At 30.5% G+C, this 19,721-nt stretch overlaps 4 protein-coding genes and 1 long non-coding RNA gene across 5 annotated transcripts; 2 read left to right on the top strand and 3 right to left on the bottom strand.

The window, feature by feature from the left end:
* Window positions 1–8,729: 8,729 nt before the first annotated feature.
* LOC112789122 (transcription initiation factor TFIID subunit 14b) lies at window positions 8,730–11,792 on the bottom strand. The gene is made up of 6 exons (XM_025830883.3): window positions 11,494–11,792; window positions 11,060–11,148; window positions 10,757–10,978; window positions 10,191–10,378; window positions 9,984–10,105; window positions 8,730–9,241 (listed from the first exon to the last, which is right to left on the bottom strand). The coding sequence occupies exons 1-6, from the start codon at window positions 11,605–11,607 to the stop codon at window positions 9,152–9,154; spliced, it is 825 nt and encodes a 274-aa protein (XP_025686668.1). The 5' UTR covers window positions 11,608–11,792; the 3' UTR covers window positions 8,730–9,151.
* Window positions 11,793–12,781: 989 nt separating this feature from the next.
* Window positions 12,782–13,411, bottom strand: LOC112789115 (auxin-responsive protein SAUR22). The gene has a single exon (XM_025830877.3). It carries the CDS (start codon window positions 13,294–13,296, stop codon window positions 13,018–13,020), a length of 279 nt encoding a protein of 92 aa, XP_025686662.1. The 5' UTR covers window positions 13,297–13,411; the 3' UTR covers window positions 12,782–13,017.
* Window positions 13,412–14,095: 684 nt separating this feature from the next.
* Window positions 14,096–15,842, top strand: LOC112789119 (auxin-induced protein 15A). The gene has a single exon (XM_029295588.2). The coding sequence runs from the start codon at window positions 15,386–15,388 to the stop codon at window positions 15,659–15,661; it is 276 nt and encodes a 91-aa protein (XP_029151421.1). The 5' UTR covers window positions 14,096–15,385; the 3' UTR covers window positions 15,662–15,842.
* Window positions 15,843–16,649: 807 nt separating this feature from the next.
* On the top strand, window positions 16,650–18,161 carry LOC114925913 (uncharacterized). Its single transcript, XR_011876908.1, has 2 exons — window positions 16,650–16,802; window positions 17,606–18,161. It is a non-coding gene; the product is annotated as an uncharacterized lncRNA (long non-coding RNA).
* Window positions 18,162–19,442: 1,281 nt separating this feature from the next.
* On the bottom strand, window positions 19,443–19,721 carry LOC140182892 (auxin-induced protein X10A-like). The gene has a single exon (XM_072230739.1). The coding sequence runs from the start codon at window positions 19,719–19,721 to the stop codon at window positions 19,443–19,445; it is 279 nt and encodes a 92-aa protein (XP_072086840.1).

Raw genomic sequence — 19,721 nt, 5'->3', positions numbered from 1 at the left:
TATTATGAATATAATTTTTTTTTTTTGTTAATTATAGATTGCTTTGTGACTTTTGTAAACGAGAGCATATATACAGATTTTTTTTTGTGATAGTTTGAATTAGTAGGAAAAGATTTATATGTTTTTGTTTATGAAGGTTAAATATTTGTTTGTAATTAAATTTAATGAAAGACTTAATTAAATTTAATTAAAGACTTATGTTTTTTAGTTTTAGTGTCCTAACAAAAATTAATTGTGAATGTGTACAAAATAATAGTGACTTGTAACGACAGTATTTGTCTGGAAATTTCTAATCTTTTTTGTGGCGAAGGTAGTTTTGTTTCAAAATTTTAAACTGCTTTTTGTATTGAGAAACTTTGTTACGTTTTAATTTTGTTATGAAGTTTTAGAAATTTCTTCAAAGAAAATATAATTGTGTTTGAAATTTTTTTCTACACAGTTTTTTTTAACAAAAAATGAAGCACAGGATCGGATTTGATCCTTATATATATATATATATATATAATTCGTCCAAAAATAATATGATAATAAGTTTTTTCTCTATCATGGAATTGTTAATTACTCGTTAGATTTTGTCGGACCATTTATCATTTAGTAATTTATATAAATTATTAATTTTTTAAAATTTTTTAAATATATTTTTTAAGTTCAAATTTTGTAAAATTGAATAAAAAGGCTTATAAATAAAAGACAAGATAAATATTTAAAAAAAAAAGACAGATTCACCAAAAATGTTGTATTTGTTAAAAATTCAAACCAATAGAAAGAATTTGAAAAATTTTGATCCATATATATCTTCAGTCAAATTAATTTACGTAGTTAATATCATGTTTACACTTATTACCACTTAAATAAATAGTAATTTTATTGTGTTTGATCAATTTTGGAATCTCAATTCTCCATATGCTTGTTTCGTTATTATATCAAGTTCCTCCTCATTATCAACTTTTTTTGTGCCTACACAAAAACATGATAATTCGCTATAAAGTAACGACTATAATAATAGCTTTGGAGCTGGACTATTTATTTATTTATTTTTTTCTACTCTCTATAGCTAGTTTACATTGGGTTTGGAGATTATACGTTCAAAACTAAGACGAAATCTTGTCACTTTCTAGTTAACACCATATATGATGATAATTCTTTGAATTACCGAAACCACTTCAATAATAAACTTCATAATCACTTTGGGAAGATTTTCTACCTTTATCATCTTTTGGCTTGATAAAGCTTTTAATATAGTTTGATGGTTTACTTAAATTTTGCTTTGTTTTGTTTGGTGCTGATTTAATTTGACCATATATAGATGATCTCTTTGCATGCATGTATGTAGTAGTTGGTTTTAGTGCATAGGCTTATGTACAATATATTTAATTTCTTGCATTTAAATTTTCTCACATTAAAAATTATAACAATGCAAAGTTATTATATTATTGTGATGTTCATTTCAAATTTGGGACATCTATATATTTTCTTAAAACAAAAAAAGAGCCACAGTAGTTTAAAATGGGAATTAATTTTGAATTTGATATAAATAAAAATAGAGGAGTGCTAGGGCTAGCAGATTTTGTGAGTTATAGCCATCAATTAGCCATCAATAGTGTATTTAATGGTGTGAGATTTTATCTAATAATGGAGAATAACTCATTTTTGTTTTGCTGGTTAAATATTGGCCAAATTTTAATAAATTTGTTGGTCCCCTAGACTTTCCCATAAAAATATGGTGGAAACTCAGGTGCAGCGACTTCATGTGAAGTTAATACCTGAGAGTCGTTAAATGATTTGATTGATTTGATTAAATTTTCATCTAACTGTTCTCAACTATCAACTTCACGTGAAGTCAATTACACCTGAGTTTTCACTTAAAAATATATGTAGTAGTATAAAACAGCAAGTTAATTGCGGCATGTGTGATTGTTTGTGACAATATTCAAGAAAGAAGAAATTGTTCATGTGTTGTTCTGATCAAATTGTACTCATTAGTACAACCTGGTAATGTGTTTGCCTTTCCCTGTTGTTTTGGTCTTTGTGATAATGTGCAGTGATCAGAGATCAGAGACACACACAAACATGACAGATAATATTAGATTCAGTGAAAAAATCAAACCATTTTTGCAGCATCCCATGTGTCTCTCACAGTCTTATATATTCATCCATCTTTTTCAATTTTCTTATTTTATTTTATCTCACTGGAATCATGATTGATTTCACTTTTACTTTCAAAGTTCAAAATAAATTTGAAATAATTTTGTATATAATAGCCTGAAAAGTTCTTAATAGCTTGCTTGACCATTTTCTTGTTACATTATGATTCATCACCAGGTCTGCCACATTTATATTATCATTTTATTTGCAACATAGTACATGTCCCACTTCTATTGCACCATGTGTCATGTCTAATTGTCTATACACCTAAAAATTATTAGTAAGGTACAAATTTTTATTTTAACTTATTAGAATACAACTAATTATATTAAATACCAATAACTTCCATTGAAGAGCTAATTAATAATCTTTCACTTTTTATGTTACAAAAATATTAATAGTTTAATACAATAATGAAATTGATCAAGTTCATAAACAAAATAAGACTCACTTTTATTTTAGATGTGATCAAATATAAGAAGTTAGAAATAATGTTCCTATAATCTATCTACCAATTAAAAAAAAAATTTGTAGCTTATATACGTGTAATATTAGATGATACACTTTTCTTTGGCTAGTGAACCACAAAGAAAATTACGATGCATTATTCATATAAGCTTTTTTCTTCTTAGAAGAGAGCATGCTTCATAACCTTCCATTTTTGTGAATATACAATATTATAATGAGTTAAGTATAATTTTGGTCTTTAAAGTATAAGTTGAAAGTTTGTTCGTCCTCAATTTTTATTTTGCATACAAAACCGTTTTTAAAAATCGTCATTTTTACTTAAATATTAAAATCTTGGACCAAATTATCCATAACAAGAAAATTATAAAATAAAAAAAAAGAGAAAGAGAGTGTTTATACTCTTACAAAAGAAAAAGGAAAGAAGAAGAATTGAAAACGAAAGAAGAAGCTAAGAAAGCTGTTCACGATCCACCTTTGTCTCTGCTTCCGCCGTTATCTCCGCACGATTTTGGTCTCTAAGGTAAGGACGATCGATTTTAAAACCAATTTAAACTTTTGGGACGATTTTATATACAAAAAAAGGTTAGGGATGAAAAAAAATTACTATAGCTTGGAGACCAAAATCGTACTTAACCCTATTACAATTGACTATCACTCTTACACGTTGTTGTTGTTTTTTTTCTATTATATTTCTGAATCCGACATATTAAAAATTAATTTATTATGAATCTAAACTATATTTAAGAATTTATCGTTTATCAATAAATTACTATATTAATAAGATATAATTCGAATTCTTCATATTTATTTAAGTGAATGAATAATAATTGACTACTTGACTAACCTAAATTGATTTTTTTGTGGTTTTATTACTGTTACGATTTTTGTTTAATTTTTACAAATATATTATTATTATATTATTATTATTATTTAAGAAAAGCAAATGATAAGAAGGTAGGAAAGCTTGTCGAGAAAAGTGAATAGAAGCATAGAGAGGTCATACTCAAGAACGTGGTTGGTTGGTTGGTTGGTTCATTTCTTCGAAGACATTCACATTAATTGTTCTAATTAGAATGACTCTAATAAATACAACCCCAGCCTCAGTGTAATAAAAGCTTTGATCATGCTTGTCAATTTATCTACCCACATTAATTTGATTATCAAACTACAATGTTTTCTAACTAGAAAAAATAAAAAAATAAAAAATAAAAAGAGTGTGTATGTCAACAACATTGTGAAGTTTCTTTCACTATGTGGTCCTTTCTAAACCATGACCACAGCATTATTTTGTAATAAGACATGAATTATATCCAATGTGCGCCACAATTTCGTTGCGTTAGTTAACATGTTTCCAAGGTTTAGAAAGTGATATTATTAATTTATTATTATTCTTTGAAAGGTTAAAAATTTTGTGATTCGTATACGGCATTGTCCGGCATGCATTTACGTGAAGTCTAATTTTATTAAATTAATTTGGATTGGTTAAATTAATTCCACGCTGTACTGTGTACAGTACAATATTGGCGTTAATATATAATTTTATTTTCAAAAAAAAAAGGAAAGTAAAATAAAAGATTCTCTTTGATGTAATATGTAGGATACATACTAAGACAGGTAATTTGGTATCACTTTCCTTGCATATACTCTTCATGTTCTGCGAAGGAGATTATTTGAAGAAAATAAAATTTAAAATAGAGGAGAAATTTATAATTTAATAATTTATACTATATATATTTATATATTAAGAAAATTGGGTGAGAAAGTTGAAAGGGCCACCAATTTTGATGAAATAAGGATAATAAGGGATATTCTTTTAAGTTGAAAGGGACTTGACCTATACTTTGGCACATGAAGGCCATGTTACTCTTGCCTCTAAGCAAAAAAAATAATCAAATTGCATTTGCCATTGACATTGGCCTTGCCCCTTCTCTCACTCACACTCACACTCACACCATTCCAACCGTTTGATAATGCCTACCCTTCACTCTCCAAGGCACCCTCTAAATTGATTTGTTCATAGCAAATTGTAGCTTTAATTGCCTTTGCACTTTATGTCCTTTTTATAGAAAACTTTAATGGAATCAAATTGTACTCAAAACCAAGCCATAAAAAAAATACATGGAAATGAGTAATGACTATCTAAAGGACTAAAAGTAACTACAAACTATGTTGTTAAGTCAACTGAGGCTAGTTCAATTGGCTAGATTTTCCCTTCTTGTGTGTTCATGATTTGAACCTTTTTTATAATACAAAAAAAAAAAAAAACTACAAATGTTATAGAAAACTTTACATCTTGGTGATATTTCATTTTCTCTTTTTTTTTTCTCCTCATGATATATTTCAATTCGACAAGTCAATGACTAATTTGTTGTGGATCGCAAATTCAGTTGAGGGTTTATCATTGGTTAATAAATTATTACATGCACAAAACAATATTCGAATCTTAGCTTTAACATTTACTTAAACAGACTAATGAACTAACTATTAGATCAACTCATAATTTGATAGTGATAAGGGGTGGAGCTTAGTTAAGACAAGGGGGCCATGGCCCCCAAACTTTTGTTAAAAAAATTAGTAGTATTTCTTAGAAAATAGTTCAGTTGACTCAAATATTTTACAATGACTTAAAATACCAAAGTTCAATCTTCATCTCTTGCTTTTATTGCACAATAATTTTTAGTTTAAAACATTCAAACCTTGTTGGATTTGGCCTGAACTGAGTGTATTCGCATTTCGCAGCTCTCAATTCAATAAGCAACATTCCCTCTACTTTTGAGTTCAAATATAAAAAATTAGGTATTTTTTATTTATGTAATTTAATATTATTTTATATTTTACTGTTTATTTAATTTAATTTTTATATGATAAAAAATATTAGAATATTCAATAAGCATTGATATTATTGTATTTATATAAATTGATAAAAAAATTTCAATAAATATTATAAATTTAATATTTGTCCTTCTAACTTTTTTTTTACATATTTTACAGGATATATATTCAAATTTTTATATAAAATAATCATGAAAAATCAAAGAATTGATGTATTTTTAAGAGGAAGGCTAATATTTAAAAAGAAAAACATATAACTTTTATAATATCAATACCTATAGATAGTTCTTTTACTTTAATGAATCATGAAGTAAGTGAGATACAACCTTCAAAAGTTCAAAGTATTGCATCTGATGAGTTTGACCTTAATTTTTTAGAACGAGACCTTGAAAAATGGCTTTAAATTTGACAATATTACCTAAATCAGAAAAATAAGGTTAGACGAACTTATCTTCAATGGAGTCTATATCAAAAACAATTTGATAATTATATTATTTCTGTCCCTCCCAAAATTTTATTTCAAACTATTTTGTTTTAAACTCCGCGTGGTGATGTTTCTTGTTATAAGAAACTTGACTAATCTAATCGAATCTAACTGAAGTTTCCAAAATCCCTGGTTTAAGGGACTTATATATTTACTATTGTGCCAAATCTTATGTTAATTGAAAAATGAAAAATTTTACCATTCCCGGTGTAAATTAAAACTTTTTTTTCCAACGAATGGTAATGCGTTTTAGAAAAAATAAGAAGTGCACTACTCTATGAAAATTAACTTATAGTTAAAGATAAAAAAGAAAAGAGGCAAAAAATAAAATATCTTAAATCCTAAATTTTAAACGTTAAACTCTAAATCTAAATTATTGATATAAAAAATATAATAAATAAAAAAATAAAATTTATTTAATTAACAATAAATGTAACACTTCTTATTTAGGAAAGAACATTTAAGGATAAACTATTTTTTTCATTATGTAGAATTTAATGCGTTTATTAGATTTACATTTTAATTGAGATATTCTCTACATTCAAGCAATTTTGACATCCAAGTTTATCTAAGCAATTTTAGGTCACATGCTTTTCCCGCTTTCTTCTTTCTTTACGCTTCTTCTTCTTCGCCTTCTTCTTCGCGTTCCTCCTCCTTCTCATTCTCCTCCTTCTTCTTCACGTATTTTCTCCTTATCGTCATTCTCTTGTTGTTGTTATTGCTGTATTTTTTGTCTTTTCCTCCTCCTCTCCCTGGTGAAGAAGAAGTAGAAAGTGAGGAGGAAGAGTTTTGAATTGTGCAGAACAGAAATGAACCGAGCATGTTATTATGGTGAAACAATTGTATATTACTAAATGAATGGAACATTATCCATTATATAAATTCAAATTCGAACAGCTTTCTGCATAATGAACCGAACACGTACTCATGGTGAAACAATTGTATAGTACTGAGTGAACGAGACATAATCCATTATATAAAATCAAATTTGAACAACTTTCTGCATAATGAACCGAACACGTACTTATGGTGAAACAATTGTATAGTACTGAGTGAACCAGACATAATCTATTATATAAAATCAAATTCGAAACACCTCTGTCTACAATTTAGAGATCATCAATTCAAATTCAGAACACTTACATCCATTCAATTCAATTTAGCAATTGCATTCCATTCAATTCGATTGAAAAAATAATCAATTAGCAAAATGTTGGTGTTGTTGGTGATGACGATAACAAAAAAGAAGGAGAAGAAGAAGAAGAGGAGAAGAAGGAGGAGGAGGTATACTCTAGTTATTAAAATTGGAACGGACCGGTTGGTTCGACCGAAAAATCGGACTTTATATCGGTCCAATCCAATGCTTGAACCAAACAAGACAGAGAATCGGTGCAAACTGATCAAACCAGGAGTGAACCGATGAAAACCAGTCCAACCGAACCGCTTAAAAGTCAATTTTTTCCAAAATGCTCGAATGGGGTTTCAAACCCCCTATCCTCAATGAAAAAGGTGCATCTCACAACCACTGGACTGTCATAATTCTTGTTAATTTATTTGTAAATTATAATATATATAGATATCTTTTATTAAATAATTTACTTCTATTTAATTTATTTTAATTTTAGTTATAAGCTTACTTATTTTTAAATTAATTATATTTTTATTTAACAATAATTATAAACTCACTTATTTTTTCTTTTTATAATTATATAATATCTATTAATATTATTTTTTAATAAATACTTGTATTATATAATAGCATAATAAATATAATTAATTAATAAATTATTAAAATTTAAAAATAATAGTTATTTTAATATAAAAACAAAATAAAAAATATTTATGATGGAATAAAATTAATAAAATACTTATTATTCTTGTTTTATATTGTTTTAAAATAGCTAGATATTGTTACAATGTTAGTGAAAATATATATTTTAAATTTTTGACTATTTTTTATTTACATAGGATCGAATTAACCGATTCAACCATTGACCTGCCGATTGAACCAATAATCCAGTAGTCCAATAGCTTGACCGGTTCGATCATCGGTTTGGTTCTGATAACCCAGTAGTCCAGAAGAATCGCAAGAGAGAAGAAGAAAAAGAAGAAGCTTGGGTGAGGAGAAGAAAAAGCACGTATAATGACACTCTTTTAATGAAAGTGGTTTTTATTGGTATTAGACCTACTTGGATAAAATTTGGATGAAAAAATACTTGGATATGTAGCATAACCCCTTTAATTTTAACACCACATTGATAAACAAGTCATAATACATTGCACGGTGATTACAACTCTTTAACCAAAAACACATGAATAAACAAAACATATCATCCATTATTCTTCCTATGATGTTTACTATATTATACAAGCATTTGTTTTGATATAAACTATTTATGAAAAATGGGGGACTAAAGCCCTAAAATGTATTGTACCTACCATGTCTTTGTGCATTTGTGCTTGGTATTTTTGGTCTGCCACTCTGCCCAATATACCAACTCAAACGGACACAAACTAAAGAGACTCGTTGGTATTATACTATTATTATTAAAACCTACCAAAAACAAGGTGGGTGGAAGTTGAGTTTCACATTAATGGCAAAACCCTGAAAGGTCCACTTCTATCCCTAGTTCACATTACACCCAAACAATGAATGTAATGCAAGCTTCAGTGTCTTGCTTGTAAGATCAACACCATTAAACAATAAAAATAGATAAATAAATAAATAAAAGTTAATGCAAGCTATTCAATGCAAAAGATACAATTCAGCTGAGAAAATTTACTCTTGTGCCTACACAACTACACTTACCAAACATAGCTTACATGTGTATATATCAAGATTCAATAGAACAAGTTAACAAGTGTTTATCATTTTGAGAAATTTCAAAAAGAAAAAAAAAGATGGTAAATAAGAAAGCAGGGAAAATTTTAGCCTACTATTCTGACACTAGCATACTACTAAAACTTTTTTAACTATACTGAATGTATATTATATAAAATTATAAATAAATTAAAGAGCAAATCATACACATTTGGCCTCTTGTTTATTGACAGGGACAAACTAATCTTAGACAATTACAACAACGCAGACAAAAATGAAATCAATGATTACACAGCCGAAGAGAATTAGAGAGAAACTAGCATCGGGAAAACACATACTCGACTCATTCCTCTGCCACCTCACTAATTCGAAAACAAACCTTAAAGATCCGAATTGTACATTTACTGGTCAGAAGAAGATTTGAAGTATTGATGATGCTGCCCATCTATCAAACTAATCTGTCGTCTGAGTTTAGCAATATGAGCTTGAACCTGAGAGAAGGCATTTGACGGATGAAATAACTGTTAGCTCAGAATATTAGTTTTCTTAGATGGTTTATAGTGACAGAGTCACTCACCGAATACAAGGAAAGCTAATGCACAATTTATGCATTTGATGATAACGGATGACAAAATTAAATCCTTTGATTATGAATAATCAGAGAAGTGATGCAATATAAGAGCAATTATATAAAACTATAATGTCTCCCCCCTTTCTTGAGAAGTTAAACTAAATAATTCAATTACGATCAAGCATCCCAAACAAAAGAAATAGTGGTAATTCTTAAAGTGCATGCTAGGATGCCTATGCTATGGTGCCTTAAAAGGTTTGCTACAATTAAAGTAACGCTTTTTTTTACGATTTAACAATGCTTTTTAATTTAAAAAATAAACGAAAAAGTGTTACTAAAATATAAAAAAAGTGTCACTTTAATTTTGACTACACTTTTATAGTCATCATAACCACCATAACCATAGGCATCATAGACTCTACCTTCTTACAGTGGTCTTGCTGCAGAGATACAAGACACAAGTCACAAAAAATAATCCGTAAACATCATTGGGAGAACAAATGTCTTGATAACATCTGAGACAAAATTCTCCATGCACGCAAAGTCTGTCAATGACTCATTTAGATTCATAAAAAATTACCATCAAGGCATCGAAAGAAGCCCTAATTTCCACAATAAGTTATATGCTATAAATGCGACTGACGGTATTGTGTGGTATATACCTGCTGACGAGCTGCTGCAAGCTGCAAGAGTTCATCTGCTTCTGAGAAATTTGTGAACCATTGGCTTAAGGGATGATCTTTGGTATCGCCTTTCCTTCTTTTACTTGCATCCTCAACAGGTACTGCATTTGTATTATACATTTAGTTAACTCAAACATGAAACAAAAGAAAGCTGCAGAGAACACTGGCAACTGTTAAGTAACATACTTGGTGGAGGCAAGGTAACCCCGGGGGGCAATCTCGGCACGTTCACTGCTGGATGGTTTTGCACACGGGACAAAAAAGCCTCCGATGGATCAGGAAAAACTATCTCATCATATAACTCCACGACAACAGGCTTCTTTGTTGACATGGAGCTGTTTTCATCCTCTGGATACAATTTCAAGTGATGATATCTGTGTATATAGTACACTTCAATAAAATACAAGATTCAGAAATTACTGGGCATTTCACAAAGAAAATAGTCTGCAATTTCACATGACTAATGAATGCCAGTTGTAAGGCTGTTTAGTAGATCATTAAGATCAAGCACTTGAATTGTATAGCTACATTAAAACCAACCTACCATAACATGACATAAAACTAACTTTACACTCATCCAAGCTTATCTCTATTGATTAAGTGAAGCACCCAATGCAAATTGTTCCGGCAGAGTTAGAACTTCTTCATTGAACAAATCAAGAAATCTAAAAGTATCAACAAATGCCTTAAGACACTACTGTTATTGCCCTGAATCAGCTACCAAATAAAAAGATCAGTACAGAGCAACTTACAAGTTTAAAGGTTTGTCACAAACATCACTGTGGAAATGAAGTGTGATCACAATTTCAAATTCACCCCATCCCGCCTCCGACAACTCGAAAGGCGGCGACTCCACAACTCGTGTGGGATTATTAAAACTTGAATGCAATTGAAAAACAGCACGCTTTACTATTGCCCCAAGGTCCTCATTTGATGCTCCACGAACATACACAGTCCATTTATGTGACTGATACCTTGTACAGCACAAATATTGTCACATTCTCTCTTTAATTTGAGAATAATAATCAAAACATTTGGTAATGAGTGGTACTTACTCACTAGCCTTTTTCCCAAGCCAGAATGCAATATTCCCATACACTATTGGAACACTTATTTCTACATCTTTGAGCTTCTTACCTAAGTTCTACACAAAACCATGAGTGGTTTTATTGGTCACACTAAACAGTCAAAATAAAAATAAAAAGAGTCACTTTTAATAAACTAGATTAATTCCAAATAACATTTTTTTTTCCCGTTCTGCTTCTGTAGTGTTTGTTTTTCCATGTTAAAATCGTAGTTCTTACGTATGATAGGTTCAGATTCAACTCAGATCAAAGCTTCAGCATTGAAACCACTGAAACAAACCAAGCTGCAAGCTTTAATTACCCCAGAACGAAATCATTGTTTAGGGATTGTGGAAAATGGGGTTTTTATTTTGTTTTTTGAAATTTTGTTGTTTCCGGAATCAGAATGGAGAGAAAGGGGTTACCTTCTTATCGGTGTCTTCGGATTTTCCCATTTTGGTTCGATGAGATTTGGGGGTAGGACCACTTAATTCAGGCTGATCTTGACCGTGCTTTTTCGAGGATGAGCTGTTGGTCATATCAATCTAACGACTTCGTCGCAGTCTCTCAGATCAAACGCTTAATCAATCGGAGCTATTTGCTTTGGCTAGGGTTTCTGTCTCTACCGAAATCGCGCACTTTCTGTCGTTGACGACGTCGTTTCCTGTGTTTCTTCGGTTTTTTGTTTTTTTTTTTGGGCATAAATTGAGCCCAATTCTCAACTGTGTGAAGAAGTTCTGAACGGCCCAACCTTAATGTAATCAAACAAAAAAAATATTTATCGACCAAAAAAAATATTTTTTTCTTAATTTTTTTGTTTGATTACATTAAAAATAAATATATAAATAAAAATAAAAAATAAAAAATGCTGACAATAAATAAATAAATAAATAAATAAAAAGTTTAGTCACCAATAAAAAAAATTACCCAACTTAAGTTCATGGAGTGATTAATTCACTTATTGGCTTAGGTAAGTGTTAAAATTCGAATTTCACTTTATATACTACATATATGAATCCATCAACAATAATAAATTCTTAAACAGAGTTTAAATTTGTAATGGATTAATTCTTGATATACTAAAAATATTGTGAAAAAAATTCAAAAAATTTATTAAAAATATGTAAAAAATGTTAAAATTATATAAGCATTCGAATTATCATTGAAAAAGATTTATAAAATGAAAATTTCTAAATAACAAAACATATCTCTAGTTAAGAATTAGAATTGTTTGAACTGTAATTACAGTTTCTTAACAAGTTGACTCATTTTTTTAAAAAAATTAGATATGAGATTTAATTAATTTGAAACTCACACAATATTTAGTGGCAGTAATAAAGTAAAAATTTTTTCCCTATAATTTTGAATACATGCTAGAAAAACCCAAGAATGTATTCTGTTCTTAAAATTATTTTTGACAGTTGAAGAATTAGCACTTTGCTTCTTACTGGAATAACCTCTTTCATTATTTTTGCATACTTGCCTTGCTTGATCCAACACAATTTCTAACATTATAAAGTTATTTCTATTTCCACATTAATAGGAAATTTATTCAGCAATGCTTCATGTTCATACATAAGAAACTAAAGGGAAAAAATGAAAAAAGAAACAAATACTACAACCATAATGGATTAAATAACTAAAACATTCCATTTTCTCTCTAGCAGTATTGTTTCTAAGCCAAATTCACATTTGGCACAAACAAGAGGAAAATTTAAAAAAAAAAAAGAAAAAGGAAAAATACATATCAAATATTACATTTGTATTATCAGAGGTATCATATCACTGTATAAATGAAACCTTACATGAGTTGAAATTTTTCCAAACCCATGCTTTCAAGGCAAAAACAGAAAATATGATCCATCCTCATTAAAAAAACAAAGGAAAAAAAGAAGAAGAAAAGAAACAGAACATATATTTATATACTTTTGGAGGTTGTTCATGAGAATCTAGCATAAGGTAGATGTGAGACTCATGAACAAATCTTCTGAGCATGGAATTGTGAGTCCTCCCATTGGATGGCTGAATCCAAATTCATTCTCTGCAATGCTAAGTAGTTCTTGAAAAGAAGGTTGATTCAAAACTGACACTGGTATGACGAATCGCTTCTTTTCGCCCTCGCCTACATACACGGCGAAGTATCCTTTGGGAACTTCCATTGATGTCGCGGAAGCTTGCCGGCGAAGAATGTGCTTAGCACTCAAAACACTAGGCAAACGAATAGCCATTGCAAAAAGTATTGTTGTTTAGAACTTAGAAAGAAAGAAAGAAAGAAAGAAAAATGAAAATTCTCTTAATTTTTTGTTTTGAATTTAGTGTGTTGTTGGAAGAAGCTTAGAATATGTTGTGTATTTATAGATAGCAAAGACTTTAGGGGTGATTTTGATTTGGAATAAAGCAGTGGCATGTAGAGAATTAGGCAGTGTTTAGTGATAACGTGAGGTACAAGTATTAAAATAAAGCTTATGATTGATTAATATTAGTTGTAAAGATTATGAAAAAAAATAATTAAGATCAAGGAACAACCAATTGGTGGTCCTACACGATAATGTGACAGATGTAGATACAATGGTATCTGGTCAATTTTCCAAAGACTTGCTGAGTCAATTATTAAATTAATTAAAGATTAGTGTCAACAATTTAATTAGAATAATAAGATATTAATCATCTAGTATAAATGGATATTTAATAGTTTATACCCATATTTCCAGCCAAAACTCACCTGATTATTCGCTGTCCAAATCTAATCTCAATGATTTGAGGCTAAAGCCTTTGAATACCTAACAATATTGTCATGTGGCCAACCTCAATTATTTTGAAAATTTCTGTTCTTATGTATGAGTAACATCCAATAATTCTTTCATATGTATTAACTGAGTTCAAGAAGAATGTTTATAGCAAGTTTCATTATAATTAAACAAGTTAAAAGACTCTAGTTCCATGATTTTTATGTGCTAATAAGGTCTTAGCTTAATAATTTATGTTTGGTGTATTTCTTAAGAAAGAATTACTGATCTCTAAGTTGAATTTAATATATAATGACACTGATGAATTATTAGAATCTGTAGAATTGGACAAAAAAGAAGTAGTTCAACAATATCTTACCATAATTTTCTCATTCAAATTCATTGTACCACTTCCAAAAGAATGATTGATACAAGGAAGAAACAAAAAATGGGGAATGTTTAGATAAAAGAAAAGTGCCTTCTGTACATTTGCCTCTGCTAAAATCTAAGTCTCTGCATCAAACATGATTATTTATAACTTTTCAAGCTTAGAGGTGAGCCTTAGGAACTCATCCTCATTGCATGGTATTGTGAGGCGGCCGGTCGGATTATCATATCTGAATTCTTCTTCTGCTTGGTTTAGTAGTTCTTGAAAGGAAGGTTGGTTCAAGTATGATACAGGAATCATGAACCGCCTCACGTTATCGCCGATGTAGACAGCAAGATAGCCTTTTGGGACTTGATCAAACCCCTTGGAAGCTGCTTGGACTGCAGAAGATGATACCTTTCTAATACCCGGAATGTGAAAACCCATTGTTGATCTCAAGGTAATGAATATTGTTCTCAAACTAGTTGTAAGAAAGAAATATCTGAATGACCTTGTGTTGTTTGAGAAACCATGGAATTAGGTGTATATATATAGATGCATTATTATGCTTGATCCTGTGAAAATCAGTTCTTCAATGAATGGTTTCTAATGGGGCTATGGTAGGGACTACATAAGAAAGGGATCACATGGTATTGCCATATATGTCCCTTTTGAAAGATCATGGAATTATATGTGGGAACATACCCTACCTTCTTAGACAATGGGAAACAGATTATTCCAATTGATTAGCATAGGTGAACACTAATGTTTGTTGTTGATTCAAGCATTTATTGCTATGTAGTTATTTCAATGGTAGACAAGCTTCATGCATATAGATATTAGTTAGTACTTGGCAGCTATCTATTTAATATCAGCATTGAATTTGTTATCAACATGCAGAAGATAATGTGACATGTCTAAAGCATGTTTAGGAAAATATGGAATACTAATTAAGATATGAACAAATATAAGGTCTAGGTTTGAGAGCATTCACTCTTAACCACTTTTCTAAGACAGAACCATGTGAACTCTTATGTGAATGGACCCCAATCCTTTAACCACTTCAACAACCTTTCATTCATGAAATAGTTTTCCAAAGAGCCTTAAGATCTATAAATACAAAAACTCATTGGCACTTCTAAGCATCAAAACTAAAACACAATCTTCTCTTAAACTTGAGAACTTTTTTTCATTGTTCTTCTTTTTACATATTATACACTGAAAATGGGTTTCCATTTACCTGCTATTCGAAGAACATCATCGTTCTCAGGTAGGCAAGCAGCTTCAAAATCTGTAGAAGTCCCAAAGGGGTATCTTGCAGTGTATGTCGGAGAAAACCAGAAGCGTTTTGTGATCCCCATTTCATATTTGAACCAACCTTCATTCCAAGACCTGTTGAGTCAAGCTGAGGAAGAGTTTGGATATGATCATCCCATGGGAGGTCTCACAATTCCTTGCAGTGAACATGTCTTTCAACAAATCACATCTCGCTTGAATTGATAATGAATCTCACACCATAGAAGACTGACATAGATTAGCATACACATGTTGTATACAATAGATTAGTATAGAGCATTAGAATGGCAAGTTCAAAGAGCATGCCTTCTGTTTTTTAATTAATTTTTGTATAATCCCAGATTGAGAATGAATTCAATTACTCAAGTTTTTGAGTTTATTATTATAGCATTGTTCACTTCACTTCTTCATGCACTTAGGAAGGAGATTATATGAGCTTAGTTACTTGCTGCAAAAAGAAAAAAAAAACATAAGAAACCTGATTTGTCTGTGAACAAATTTAAGATTATGTTCCTAAAGTTTTTTTATCTGAGCACTAAACTAAACTTAAAACTATAAGTCTAAACATGGACACAAACACTAGATTATGAGATCCTTTGTGAAGCAACTAAAAATTTCTCTTAGATCACACTTGTCTCACAAGTCATGTGGTAATACTTGTGCTTCATACAGTTAACAGAGTTTTCTTGTGACAGAAGAGAAAAGTAACCAACTTTTTTTTTCTCCATTTTTTATTAAAATTTCGTTAAACACATTTCTCAATATGTTTAATATAGAAAGATTTTATTGGAATTTCAAAAATTTAAAGTTTTTATTATTTTTGTAGTAAATTTATCGATTTTTTAATTTATTAAGTAAACGTACTGATCACTACTTTTTAGGCTATTTATTTGCTGCAGAAATAAGACATTGAACCAATTTCTCTGATCTTCACACTGAGGTTTTTACTTTTCGAAATTAATTTCTTAAAACTAATTTTTCAAAAATTACTTTTAAAAATTATAATATCTATATTTGGTAAATCAAACTAAAAATAATTTTTAATAAATATAAATAATAATTATATTTAATAAAATAATTTTTAAAATTTTAAAAGATGATAAATAGAAATATAAAAATAAATTAAATATTTATTAATCTATAAAATTATATTAAATTTTAATAAATACAGACTCATTTTAAAAAATTCATTGCTTATTTTTGAAAAAGCTCCTTATTTTAGTTTACCTACCCAATCCATGATCCGAAGAAAGTTACAAACTTTCCATGAACTTTTGAGCTGCGAAACGCCATAGAAGCTTCTGGAACTTCCCTTCGACTTCAAAGAGCTTTCCCAACCTCTTGGGTAAGTGGTACACTTATTCCATTCTCTGATCATTGGTTTATAGTGTTGCATCAATTCTAATACTTATGAAATGACACAACTAGTTACTCTATGCTTTTTCCCGAGTTTGATTTTTACCATGTTCAAATTATAATTTTTTTTTTTGACGAACCGCGGATGATGTTTATTTTCCCCTCAATTTTTAAAATAAATTTATTAGTATTGAATTGCTGACTTCAATTCTGTGCCAGTCAACTGTGTTCTAAGTTTCTGCCCCTGAATTCCTAAATCAAACCACTAAGAGGTGCAGATTTTGCTGGATTGAGTTGGAAAAAATGCAATAATTCAAAAATAATTGTAAGATAATATTGTTACTGTTTCTGATATGTTTGCTGCTTATCGGTGATATGCTTTTTTCAAGTGTTGGATTAGGATTTTGAGCACTATGAGTATTTCAGGTGACACTGGCTTGTGATCATGTTAGTATGCTACAGGTTCTCTTGTTTCCCTTAGTTAGCACTTGGCAGCTACTTGCTAGTATTGAGTTGCATTATTAATTTGAAAAAAATGTCACATGCCTTAAGCATGTCTACTAAGATGTTGAAAACCAATTAAGACATGAACAGATATAAGGTTTCAGTTGATCTTATCTCTTTTGATTGTGAGTGGCTGCTCTATTGGCCATTCTTTGAGAGGGTGGGGTATTCACTCTTATGCTACTGCTTAATTCTTGATAGAGGTCTCTAAGACATCACCATGTGATCTTTCGTGTTTATGCTTCCCATCCTTTAACCCCCTTCAATAATCATTCATCTCTTAAACAGTTTTCTGAAGGATATTAAGATCTATAAATACACTTGCTCTTGCCTTCAAAAACAACACAACTCATTGGCACTCCAGAGCATCAACACAAACACATTCTTCTTAAACTTGAGAGCTTTCTCTTGTTTTTCTTCTCACTTATTTACACGAAAGATGGGTTTCCGTTTACCTATTATCCGAAAGGCATCATTCTCTGCTAGCCAAGCGGCTTCAAAATCTGTAGAAGTCCCAAAGGGATATTTTGCAGTGTATGTTGGAGAAGAACAAAAGCGATATGTCATCCCAATTTCATACTTGAATCAACCTTCATTCCAAGACTTGTTGAATCAAGCTGCGGAAGAGTTTGGATATGATCATCCCAAGGGAGGTCTCACAATTCCTTGCAGTGAACATGTCTTCCAGCAAATCACTTCTCGTTTGAATTGACGAGGAAACTTACACTGTAGGAGACTGACATAGATTAGTATACATTTTTGTACAATAGATTAGTATTGATATCAGAATGACAAATTCCTTTTTGTATGATGAAAATTGATAATGAATTCAATTACCCAACTACTTTCTTTGCCAATATAAATATTCGCACTCCCAACAAGTAGGAGCTTATATGAGCAGAGCTACTTGCTTTAAGAACACCATATTTGACTGTTTGAATAAATTTTGAAGGCGAGAACTGAATTCCTTATCCTAGCATATATAGAGCTAGAGAATTTTTCCTAAGACCTGAGAGAAAGATAAATATCTCGGTGAAAAATTGTTTTTGTGATTGAAGTAACGGATGCCAATAACTATATGCATACCTATAGATTTTCTCTCTTATTCTCAGCTATAGTTTTAGCTATGCCTTGAATTCCCAAAATTCGACGATCAAGGCTGTATTTATGAGATTTCGTTGCTACATGTTGTGAAGGTCAACTATAGTGCTCTACGATTCCATATTTTTCTCATTCTAATGAGCTTAGTGGCCGAATTGGAAAATTTTGAAAGAACAAAAAAAATCACGTTATAGGAAAACTAGAAGTTCTATGTTATTTGCCTATTAAATATTTAGCCATTTTCTTTGTTCTTTGCTAAGTCTGCAGGAAGTCACAAACTTCACATAAAAATTTTGAACTTGGTTGGCGACCTATCGTTTCCTTGCTCTTACGTGAGTTGTGTGGCAGACCAGAAGCTTTTGGAGCTTCCCTTCAATGAATGTTTAACAACCCTCTAACCCAATTCACTTAACTTGTGAGTTCTTTGGTTTGTCATCCATATTGATTCTTCTGATCATTGTTAATGTTTCATGATTTTTACATGTGCCCAACGGAAGTGGTGGGCTTCTGGCTCTATGCTCTTTTGGAGTTTAGTTTCTCTTACATTCAAATGACAATACCAAGGAGCTAAGTATGATGTTGATCTTCTCTGAAAAATTGTTATTTTTTAAATTACTATTATTGAGTTAGTAATTTAGCTTATATGTTTGTCAAATGTTCTAAGTTTTTGCCCATGAATTCCTTTATCATTGTAATGCCTCTGTCCCCCCCCCCCCTCTCTCTCTCTCTCTATATATATATATATATATATATTTTCAATACATGCCAGCCTGAGCGCATGAATGCCTTGGACTTTTTTCAGGGTAAATCTCCAACTAATACTGCTTGAAAATATTAGAAACCATAGAGATTGGACGAAAAGCCTAGTGTTTTAACATTGTTGTATCATAACTTTCTCATTGCAATAATTTTTTACAATTCCAAAGGAATGACAAAAAGAAGAGATTAAATGAAAAATCTTTACAATAAAAAGAAAGTGCCTTCTGTACATTTGCCTCAGCTAATCTATCTCTGTCTAAATGATTTACAACTCCTTCCAGAGAGAGGTGAGCTTTAGGAACTCATCCTCAAGGCATGGAATTCTAAGACCACCAATTGGATGATCATACCCAAATTCTTCTTCTGCCTGACTTAGTAATTCTTGAAACAATGGTTGGTTCAAGTATGAGATAGGAATTATGAACCGCTTCATTTTATCTCCAATGTAGACTGCAAGATAGCCTCTTGGGACTTCACTCCCCTTTGAAGCTGCTTGAGTTGTACTAATTGATGCCCTTCTAATACCTGGTATGCGGAAACCCAT

The sequence above is a fragment of the Arachis hypogaea genome, chromosome 3 (genome assembly GCF_003086295.3).
Source record: "Arachis hypogaea cultivar Tifrunner chromosome 3, arahy.Tifrunner.gnm2.J5K5, whole genome shotgun sequence".
Lineage (NCBI taxonomy): Eukaryota > Viridiplantae > Streptophyta > Magnoliopsida > Fabales > Fabaceae > Arachis > Arachis hypogaea.
This window is presented reverse-complemented; position numbering and strand designations above follow the sequence as displayed.

Bases quoted from the DNA above. Each gene is read 5' to 3' on its own strand.
- LOC112789119 (XM_029295588.2), top strand. From the start codon at position 15,386: ATGGGTTTCCATTTACCTGCTATTCGAAGAACATCATCGTTCTCAGGT.
- LOC140182892 (XM_072230739.1), bottom strand. From the start codon at position 19,721: ATGGGTTTCCGCATACCAGGTATTAGAAGGGCATCAATTAGTACAACT.
- LOC112789122 (XM_025830883.3), bottom strand. From the start codon at position 11,607: ATGACCAACAGCTCATCCTCGAAAAAGCACGGTCAAGATCAGCCTGAA. The intron at 11,149-11,493 runs GTAACCCCTTTC...GGTTTTGTGTAG, and splicing joins CCGAAGACACCGATAAGAAG to AACTTAGGTAAGAAGCTCAA. The intron at 10,379-10,756 runs GTAAGTTGCTCT...CTATATACACAG, and splicing joins TGTGACAAACCTTTAAACTT to ATATCATCACTTGAAATTGT.
- LOC112789115 (XM_025830877.3), bottom strand. From the start codon at position 13,296: ATGGCTATTCGTTTGCCTAGTGTTTTGAGTGCTAAGCACATTCTTCGC.